The 10,682-nt window shown below is 42.4% G+C and overlaps 1 protein-coding gene across 1 annotated transcript; it reads left to right on the top strand.

Annotated features, from left to right (window-relative positions):
• The first annotated feature begins 9,904 nt into the window (after nt 1–9,904).
• LOC117744244 (protein myomixer-like) lies at nt 9,905–10,672 on the top strand. Its single transcript, XM_034552429.1, has 2 exons — nt 9,905–9,980; nt 10,395–10,672. Exon 2 carries the CDS (start codon nt 10,409–10,411, stop codon nt 10,634–10,636), a length of 228 nt encoding a protein of 75 aa, XP_034408320.1. The 5' UTR covers nt 9,905–9,980; nt 10,395–10,408; the 3' UTR covers nt 10,637–10,672.
• The last annotated feature ends 10 nt before the right edge of the window (nt 10,673–10,682 follow it).

Here is a 10,682-nt window from a genome sequence, read left to right as displayed (position 1 = left end):
AAAAAAGAATGTGTGCTTTGGCAGCTTGCCTGGCTTGAAAAACAAAATAGCCTTCACCTGACCTAATCCTACAGTACTGTGGTGCATATGACGGGGCCAAAGGTTAAATGTCAACATCTCTGGAGTATGTGAAGCCTATCCTATATATATATATATATTTAATTTTATTGGATCCCCTTTAATCAGCCCGTTTCACACGTCTAGACTGTAAATATGACACATCATGCAACCTGCTTTTAAAAGCATTGCATTACAAAGGAGTGGGTTTAGTGTGATCAGCTTGGTCCCAAATGCTCTGGCTGAAGTGAAAGTAGAGCCTTGTAAACGGATTATGGCACTGAGGAGCTATGTTACAGCTGCCATGGATCTGCCCGTATCACTGCCCAGGTCTGGCCTGCTTAGGAGGGGCTTTGATTGATTCATTTTTGTAGGCATTCCAGCACCATGCCAGCTGCAAGTCATACACAATGGTGAGCTTGTGTCTGGGGCGTCCAATTGACAGCTGCCCAGGGCTGGCCCTTGGAGCTCCAATGCAGCGTGGGTGTGGTAGATTCTAAAAGTATCATTACTCAGAAAGTGAAACTTTGTAGTTTGTTGATTTGTACAATCACTATAGATATAATGTTGTCAGTAAGTCTTGTGTTCCTTATCTTGTGTTAGATAAAATATCTCAAATTAATTCTGACAAATTGTAGATCCCAAAAGCTGTCTCCTTAGCAGTCCTTTTTCGTACTATTACACAGTTAGATGATGTTATTGTCTGGAAGTGGACCCAGGAATTTTTGGAAATGGCTTGAAGAAAGTTTATTTAAATGACCAAATGTCTGGGACAGAATGCTATTTGGGGTAATTGTTTTGTTTTGGAGCTAGTATATGCAAACCTCATGTTGTATAATGATATGGGATATAATACACAAATATTATACTGAGTCCTATTAGACTTTGTGCCTGGCCCCAGTTTATAATATTGGAAACAGAAACGGAGTAGAGCTTGTTTGTTCCTGAAAATGACATTTACAACTACCATTACCTAGTTGTTCCAGTAGCTGATAATCTCATAAACACGTACGATTCGTCTCTTGCCTCATTTAACAGAGGTGATATTTGTATTAGTAAATAGAGAGAAAAAATGAGTTTCTCGCCACAGTGAGCCCAGCCCTGCCCAGAGAAAGTAATCCTCTGCAGGCCTGACTTTTTAGGCCTGTGCGGCCTAAAAAGTCAGGCCTGCCGTCCCACCTGTCAGCCTTTGCACAAATTGCGTCACCCATCTGACCCTGCTGAGCAACCCTTTGACACAATTGCTCCGTGGTGTGTTTTACACATTTTATAGCAAACACATGTGCTGTCTGTCTGTTGTCATGCCTTGACATAGAGAACAGGAGTTGCCCAACTGCAGCATAGCTCTGTGAGTCAACAACAACTGCGAGAACCAACTGTTGCTCGGTATTCTTCGGGTAAACCCATTTTGGAAGAGCTTTGCAACGCCTTGTGGCAGAGAAAAACACAGCCTCTACTTAAAAATGGCTCATTTGGTTAACCTTTTTCTTCAGCATGGCTCATAAAAAACCTAAGTGTGCTGTTATTATGAACAGTAAAAGCAACTTCACGCAAAATAAACCAATACATGGAAGGGAAGGGAAAGAAACGCTTGCTGATCTCAACATCAAAAAGCACTTTTATAGTTCAGAATTTTGCAGCAGTATTTTCACCTCCTCTATTATGTTCACCTTTTCTATGTAACTGGCCTGAAATTGTCTGTGGCATGTTTTACAATATAAAAAGACATATCCCAAGGTTCCTCCCATGTATTTCAATTTAATATGCACAAAGTAAGGGAAAGCAGTAAAAATACGTTAGTAAGTGTTTCATAATATCAAACACCTCTAATAAAAAGTGTATTTACAAGCTAAGGTCAGTGTATCAAACAGAGCTATTCCACGGATGTTTGACGTACTGATTAGACTTCCTCAAACGCTGGATTAGGTCAACAGCGTTAGGCAGTCCAGAATGATGTCATAGAGCATGATCTAACTCTGTGGCTAGATGATTGAATCATACATTTTCCTTTAATTTGGGGGTTATTAAATGAACAGAGCTCCTCTCTGTGAGTTTCTAAAGAAGAAGATTGGTATTTGCCTTAGGTCATTTTCTCGCTTATGGTTGGTTCATTAGAATTAGGGGTAAAATTAGGACTTTGTAGATCTTTTTATTAGCTAGGCTATGTTTCTGATGACCAATTAACCGACAAGCCATACTTTATGAGCAAAGTCATGTGGCCGTGCAGGGACGCCGGTTGTTGGACAAAGCTTCAAATCCTAAACAGATGAGAGATTTCATAGAGTATTATCATTTCCACTATGGAAATAAAAACACGCAGAAATGCTCAGGCAACAGTTAAGATTGGTGTGAGAAGGTACAAACCCATTTGAGAGCTCTGCAGTTCACCTCTGAAGTTGAGTGTTTGCTAAGCTTCATTGAAACTGTAGTTCTGCGGCTTGTTTTCCTGAAACTTTGGAAGTTGACAGACCAGGGAGTGGTTTCTTTTAACGGTTTGTGGTGATTTGGCCCTCGACCGTCCACAAATAAAACCAAATAAACGGTACACAATGCTACCCCTAAACCCATAATCCCACTGGAAGGATAAAAAGGTTGTTTTCCTGCATGTTTTCCATCTGCATTGTTACATTCAATTCTCCCACATTCTGGTTGATACTGTATGTTGTGATATTGTGTTATTGATGCAGTTCATCAATAATTACAATCCCACAGGGTCTTTCAGACTGGGCCAGCAAAGAGATTGTCATCACTTCAATTATGTGGCTCACGTTCTATTTTTGCCTGAAGAGCCCCCCTCACCCATACAGTTGGGACAGTTGCTTGGTAAATGCACAGCACCTGTTTTAAACCCAATTGTTATCCCACTCCTATCGTAAAACACTGGCACCTGCTCCTATCATCCCCATGTGATGCTTGAAGTCAAGTTTGATGCTCCGTGCTGAATACATCTTTAACTGAGAAATGGGCAACACATGGTTTAGTCACATGTTGTCTCTTTGAAGCAACAGTGTGGCTTAAAAAAAATCATGTGTTTTTTACAATCCAGACATGTGTTTAACAAAATACGGCAAAAGAGGCAGCAGTCCGGGTTATTCTACTAGTGAATAGGACTTTGTGAGCACCAATAACTTGGTTTGTCACATGGTTCTGCAGTTATATAAATGAACCTCCAAGTTTCGTCTTTTGGTGACCATGAGTGACTGAACTTTGCAAAAGTGTATCACGTCTGCTTAAAATCCCAATTTCCTATATATGTGTTGCAAATTGTCATCCCACTCTGGAGACAAATCCCACTCAGTTTTGTGAAAGTAAACTGGTGTCCGTGTGTTTGTTATAGTGTCAGCTGCATTTTAGCATCACGAGCCATAGCTCAGACTGGTGTCAGCAATGAGCTCATCCGTTCCACTAACAGGAGGTGACATGAGTGAGGCAAACAATAACGCAGAACTTTGGCCCTGGAGGCCATTTGTATGTCAGAGCAGGAAAAGGAAGAAGAAAAAAAAAATCACATTGGCCTGTCCTGTATTGAATCCAGACTCCTTGAGGTGAGGTGTAATGATGTCCTCACAGTGTGATAAAAGGAGAGGTGACCCCACTGCTTTTCAAGAATGTTTAAGAACATCTGAAAATGTTTCCAAGTTGTCTGTGTACTTTTCTATTTACCTCTAAATAGAAAATGTCAGGGAAAAATGACCTCAACTAAAACCTTAAGCTAGTCTGGTAGGGAACAGTGGTGTTCAAAAATGACTCAAGAGGTACTTTGGCTTGCCTATATTTTTCCATTTGCCTGAAGCACTCGGATGAAACAATCTTTTTTCTTCTGCTGTTTCTCTCGTGAAGTTTTGAGGTACATCATGACGATTACAGAGCAGATCCATCAAATGTGTGGGTGTGTAAATGTTGAAATGTATGTAAATATGTAGGTTTACCTCTTTCTTGATTCTATGTTTCTGCATTAAAAAATGTTTCACAAGCCTTTCCACTTGGCAACACGTGGCGATTCAGATGTCAAGCACACGGGCAAGCAATATACTCCAGGCAGGCTGCAGCACATGATTAAAGTTCCTGTAGCCGATGTGATTAATTAATCACACCGTCGGGTCACCAGAGCCTCCAAATGAAGGCTTGAAGGCACCAAAGCTGCTGCTGGAATGACATCAGAGGTCAAATGTTAAGCCTGCCTCTCAAGGTGATTAATCCTGATGGAGAGGGCAAAAATAAGGTACGGCTTTTTTGTTATTCAACCTTTGATATGGGAAAATTGCTTCCTGCTGCCGGAGCACGGTTACCATGTGAAACTATGATGTCGATTGAGTGACCTCATTTCACCATTCAGTCTAACTGCCACCTGAGGGTGCCTTCAAATTGCACTCTAAAGTACAACAAAGGCCTGTATGACACAGTGTGTGCCTCCCACACTGGAACTCTGACCTGCAGCAGTGAGCACGGCTTTCTAAATGGCTGTAATTGACAGATTCCCTTTTAATTACAGATTAAAAGGAGCAATATATAACATTAAGAGCAATAATATAGCAGTAAAACCCTATTTGCTGTATAAAGATATAGTGGAGTAATGTCTGTCTGAGCAGACAATTAAATCGCTCTGTGTGTGTTGTTATCTGAACTTCTCCTTCTTTGCTGCAGATGCTTATGTGTGTGAGCAATCCCCAGCGGTTAGCTTGTGGCCTCATCATGGAAGCGTTGTGGTAAACCCCCCAGGTAAACACTATTTGCTCTGTCAGCACGTTTACCGTAGTTTGTACTGTTAGCACCACTAGCTACGAGCAAATGGCTCAAGCGTTGCCATGTTGAGAGCCATTGAGAGGCAATCGAAATGCTCCCAATCTCATATTGTGCCCATTTAGATAGCTTTGAGCTTTTAGCTCAACATTGAGGTCATGCTCTTGTTTAGGAGTAACCATGCTCGTATTTGCCACTTAGAACACAATGTACACCTAAGGCTGATGGGAAAGACATTATTTTTGTAAGGTATTTGGTCATAAAACAGAGTATTGGAGAAATATTATTTTTTTTGTGACAATGGTGCCAGATGAAGTTTAGGGATCCCAAAGTTACTGCAACTGATTCTCAGATGGACATGAATTTCTGCACCAAATGTCATGGCAATCAATCCAAAGGGTGGTGGTGGTGGTGGTAGTAGTGGAGGAAAAGTCAGGGGATGAATACAATCGATAGGGTTCACCCACTGAGAACCATGAATGTTTGTGCATACTTTCATTGCAATCCATCCAAAAGTTATTGAGATACAGTATATCTGTCTGGACCACCATTGCCATGGCATGCCGCTAGCGTGGCTAAATCTTCAACGTATTCTCAGAATTCCAAAACTTTGCTATTACAGCCAAGAAAAGTCCTTCAGTTGTTCATTCCCAGTGACCCTTATACTTGTTGAGAACAAACGCTTCCACGGATGCCAATCTGTCATCAGCTGGCCTCCAGTCCAGAAGTGTAGAAGTGGAAACTAACTATATAGTGGATACATTTGATAATTTACAAATTTGCTCACTGACCTGTTCATTGACTTGCTCAATAAGCCCGAATGTTGACTTTGAATTATCAACTTTTTCAAGAGCCAGTGAAAGCCTCTTTTGATCTTTAACATTCTCCAAAATCACTTGTTTCTCAACTACGCTGCATGATGTTTTAATGTCAAGGCCAATTGTATCGGTGAACAATAAACCTATTAAGGAGGTCAAAACAAAGACTGTCTTGTCTTAAAGCCAGGTCTGACTCCTGTCTTTAAATTCAAACATACTTTCACTGTTTCTACTCATGATGACACCCTGATGCCAAAGTTGGAGATTCAATAGAACAAATATTACGGGTTTCATGTTGGCATTGAGCAATATTGCAAAAGGAGGCCAAAGTTGTCAGCAAGGCACCTTTTTAACAAGCCACTCCGCATTTGTTTTTTTGGAAAAATGCCTGCTACAGTTTAAAAGATGAAAAATATATTCGTCATGGCAGACGGTTGGGATTCATTGTCTCGGCTTGCCTCTCTGTGCTGTGTGACAAAACTTGGCACTCTTGTCTCTTTAAATAATAAGCACTGACTGACTAAGATGGCATTTCGTTGCATATGATGTCATGCGCTCTTTATGGTTGTGATAAGAGTGGACATGCTCAGAAGAAACATGTGAAACAGGACTCCCAGGATGAAGCGCCACAGGTGTGTGTGAACGTCAGCTGAAAAGCATTCAGTTTCATTAGGTCAAATAGCTTCAGGTGAGTGAGGAAACTAGGTGCCACAATTATATTATATATAAAGTGATTAAAGGTGTTGTTAATTTAGTTGACAGGTTTCAAGGCTTTTATGTGTGTACGTTAGTTATGTCATAAACTATGTTGTGACCTCCAGCTGTATAGATTTGGGGTCGGTAAAACTTCACGAAACCCATTCATAATGTTTATATTTCCCGTTGTCCATAAACTGCAGCTTTCATGTAGTTTTTTTCAAGCACAAATCATTTCATTGTTAATGCCATCTGAGATAGGCTAGGTCATTGTCAAGATGTGTGTTCAGACTTGTGAGCTCAGAGCAAAGGAATTTGAAGATATTTAGATCCACAGATAAGCTTTATTAGAAATGTGTGACTTCACAATTTCACTGACACTATGCCACATTGTCTTGAGGTTTGTGTTCCTGAGTCCTTCACAACTTTATATTTAGTCTGTGATTCCTATTCGAACAAAGTAAAACTGGTATTGATATGCACATGTTGCTCTAAAACATTGCTGAAGACTTTTTTTCAAGATAGTCTGTTTTTGGTCTGTCTCTCCTGCTCGTAAAAACGTAAAAATAGCGTTTTGGGCAGCAGGACAAATTATTAAATTTTGGTGGATATCCAGGCCTGGCGTCCAACATTAAACAACACAGCTTTTGCCATAACTATAAAAAACTATAAAAGTAATAAACAGACTTGATTCTAATGACGATGTTCTCGTAACAATAAAATTGATAGAGAATGTTTTTGTATGTAATGTTATTCAGAGCGGTTGGGGTTGAATCTCTCTGGATGCTGTCTACTTACTAAAAAGCTCAGGCCTAGTATTCCTGACATAACACATGTGATGGAAGTATTTCTGTTCCTTTCATATCAACCATTTTTAAAACTTCAAATCTTTTCTTTCTTGATCATGATCCAGAGCTAAAACGTAATCTTATCTGTAGTGAAACTTGACCAGGAGGCCGATCGTGCCTTTGTGATGACATACACCGAGTGGAAAAGTACAGACCCCCTCTTGCCCCCATGCATATTCTCTCCTCCGCCGCAGCTATCACTCTCCTTTCATGCGGGCTGCCTCGGTGACATCACCCCTTGAACTAGTCTTCAAAGTCGTATTTACTGACTCTTATAAAATGGAAGATATCTAACGAGGGTGATCAACAACTAGGGCCTGTGGTGAGACAGCATCAGGGTTTTATTATCATCTTGGGAGGCAATGATATCAGCCATCAACCAGCTTGTCTTTAACAACCTGGAAGATGGCACAAATGAAGAGCTATCAGATGAAGGCTGAGGTTTGAATAATTTGTAACGGATGTGGGCAGGACAGTTAAACGTTACGCACAGGAGGTGGATGAGCGCTGCGAGGAGGGAGGGGAGACTTCCAGGGTAAACAACATACGGAAGGTGTTACAGTAGCCTAATCTGACTCGGTTGGTAGAGGTTCGACACCTGGTTCCATTCTAATCAGACAGTGACTGTGTGGGCAAACAACTTTCCATCCTTTATAAATGTTTACAGGTGGAAAACGGGCTTTACACACAAAGAGTTCGAAGGTAAAAAAATAATGAGTTTCATGAAATTTGATAAAGTTATTTTACATTAAGATATTTTTCCTAAAAATGTACCTGTGAACCTAGCAAATCTTACATGACGCTGTGCAATGTGTCCACGATCCTGCCCACCCTTTTATTGTCGTTTTTTTTAAAAAGGAAGTTGAAAGCAATAGTTCGATACTTAGTTAGACCTGGAGGAGATGATCGAAAACACTCTTGTGTCTTTGCATTAAATACTGGGCTTGAGCCAGGAGGCCATTAGCTTAGATGAGCTTAGCATAAAGACTCTCCAAAATTAAAAAATAAGCCTGTAAACGGTTAGTTTTAGTGAGCTTTAGAGGAGCTGGAAGGTGTGCTTTTGAACTTTCCAATCTTTAGCCTCGTCAAAGGGGCCATTTTCCTACCCTAGCATGGCCATTAGCTATGCTAGGCTAATGGCATCCTGGCTCTTCAGCTCAGTGCTGTCTGTTTCCCAAAATGTCCCTGTACTGAACAAAACTGGATTTGTTAGTAGCTCGAAGAAATTCACCCCAAAATGAATCCTGTAGGTGTGCCTACGGTGTGTGAATATTAGTTATTGCTGATGTGCAGGTGGAGCCTTAGCCCCTCCCATCAGTGTATGAATGGGTGTGAACGGGTGAATGATGTCATGTAGTGTTAAAAGCGCTTTGAGAGGTCGGACGACTAGAAAAGCGCTGTACAAGTACAGGTCCATTTGTGTATAACTGCAGTTTCATGGGGTTAATCCATGCTATGGATGTACTTGCTTTGAGGCTTGGGATTGCAGTACTCTCATCATCATCTCTTGGTGGACACTCAGTATGCCTTTACACAGAATTACTTGCAAAAAGATATGTATATATGTATATATTTCCTTCTCCTAAATTAAAAATAACCCACTTTTCCAAATGTTCCACTTGAACACAACCAACCTTTGGGCCTGTGTCAGAGTCATACAGTGTACCCACTGCTCACATAAATCGCATACTTTTAGTGCCCAGCAATATGAGGAAATGGCATTTTAAAGTCAGCCAAACCCCTTGAACTCCACCCATGCAGCCTTCCGTGAACACCACCCAGCCTGCGCAGAATTTACGGTATCTATGATTTCAAGCTGCAACACATTAAAACTCTTCCTTAGATGACTTCATCATGACACCAGAGCTCTTTTAAAAGCATCATTAACCATGTTGACTGTTCCTTTGTCATACGGAGCCCCGCTGGGGTTGTTGTCCCGCTGCTGGCTGTTCGAGCCCGACTCAAACACCACAGCAACACTGGGGACTTTAGAGCACATGGATGACTATATTTCATGAATGTTTCTATTTCTAAATATCATGTCATTTTACTACACAGGTCTATAATTTAGGGAATGTTTCTATTTCTATTTTTAAATATCATGTCATTTTACTACACAGGTCTAACTCTAAACGTGTGAGACACTGACTTGGTTTTGTTGGGAGAGAGTCTGAGCAGCGCACTGCGAGCTGTTCGGCCAGGTGCTGGGGTCAAGTCAGAGAGCGGCTGACCGAGGAGCGAGAATTCCTTTTTTGGGGAAAGCTTTCAACAGTGGAAGCAGATTCTCCGCTCTGCTCCCTGCAACAATATTTTCTACGCTCAGTAATCCCTGCTCCCCTGACACACACACGCCACCCCTGCCATTCCAATCAGTCAGCCCAACATGTGCTCTGTTGAACCCTTGCTACCATCAAGGAGTGGTGGGGGTCATCATCTGCTTGACTGTAATTTCCCCCCCCCCCCCCCCCCCCCACACACACACACACACACACACACACACACACTTGTCATGCCAGCAACTCTGCAGTTTAAGGAGCTGAGCGTCAGGGCTGTCCATTCATTCAGCTGGAACCTGAGTGACAACTGCTCCTCGTGGATGGGGAGAGGCTCAAGGCTGCAAAAAAGCACTTTCACTCCAGGACCCACAGCGCTTGCATGAGCCTCTGAAGCTCACTCTCTCCCCACATTTCAAACTGGATTTTTTTTTGTAGAAGCCTGCTGCCTGTGAAATACTTCTTTTTTTTGCTTTGTCTTGTAATTTGTTTTCAACAGAGCAGAACACCTGAGGGCTGAATCAGTTCCTCCGCACTTCAAGGTGGAGGTAAGGTGGAGGCTCAGTGGGCGAGTGTGTGTGTGTGTGTGTGAGAGAGTTTGTTTTCAGCTGAGGATATTACCTCATAAAGGGATAAGCTGTGATTGAAGAGGTCTGACAGAGGTCTCTCCCTCTGACTCCATTACTGGCCTCTTATCTGGACAGATTTTCTGTTCGGGTTCAGAGGGGAAGTTTTGACAGCAAGGCTTTACAGCCTCCTCGCTACTCTGTCGCTGCTGCGAGAGAGACACAGAGAGAGAGAGAGAGAGAGAGAGAGAGAGAGAGAGAGAGAGAGAGAGAGAGAGAGAGAGAGGCAAAGAGAGAGAGAGAGAGGCAGAGAGAGTGGTGACTTCATCCCCTTTCTGAACCAACCCTCCCTCCCCCCTCCTTTTTTTCAGTTTCCTTTTCTTTTTTTTCTCGCAGCACAGCCCGGCAGCATGCCAGCAGTGTTCATCTTGCTGCGGTCCCTGGTTATCAGGCTCCTCAGTAGCAGACTGGCAGGCTCGGTGGCACAGTTCCTCAGGAGAAGCCTCTCTACCGCCGCGGCCCACCTTGGCACGGCGCTGCGCCACGTCTGGGACCGCATCCGATCCCAGGAGTCCAAGGAAGCCGTCCTGGGCTGTGTGCTGTGCATTCTCAACATGCACAAGAAGGTGGAGAACTGAGCTCTCCCTCCACTGTCTGCTCAGCCCCTCCACATTGCCCGCTGAA

The sequence above is a fragment of the Cyclopterus lumpus genome, chromosome 15 (assembly GCF_009769545.1).
Source record: "Cyclopterus lumpus isolate fCycLum1 chromosome 15, fCycLum1.pri, whole genome shotgun sequence".
NCBI classification, from domain to species: Eukaryota; Metazoa; Chordata; class Actinopteri; order Perciformes; family Cyclopteridae; genus Cyclopterus; species Cyclopterus lumpus.
The sequence above is the reverse complement of the archived record's forward strand: the minus strand, read 5'-3'. Positions and strand labels throughout refer to the sequence as shown.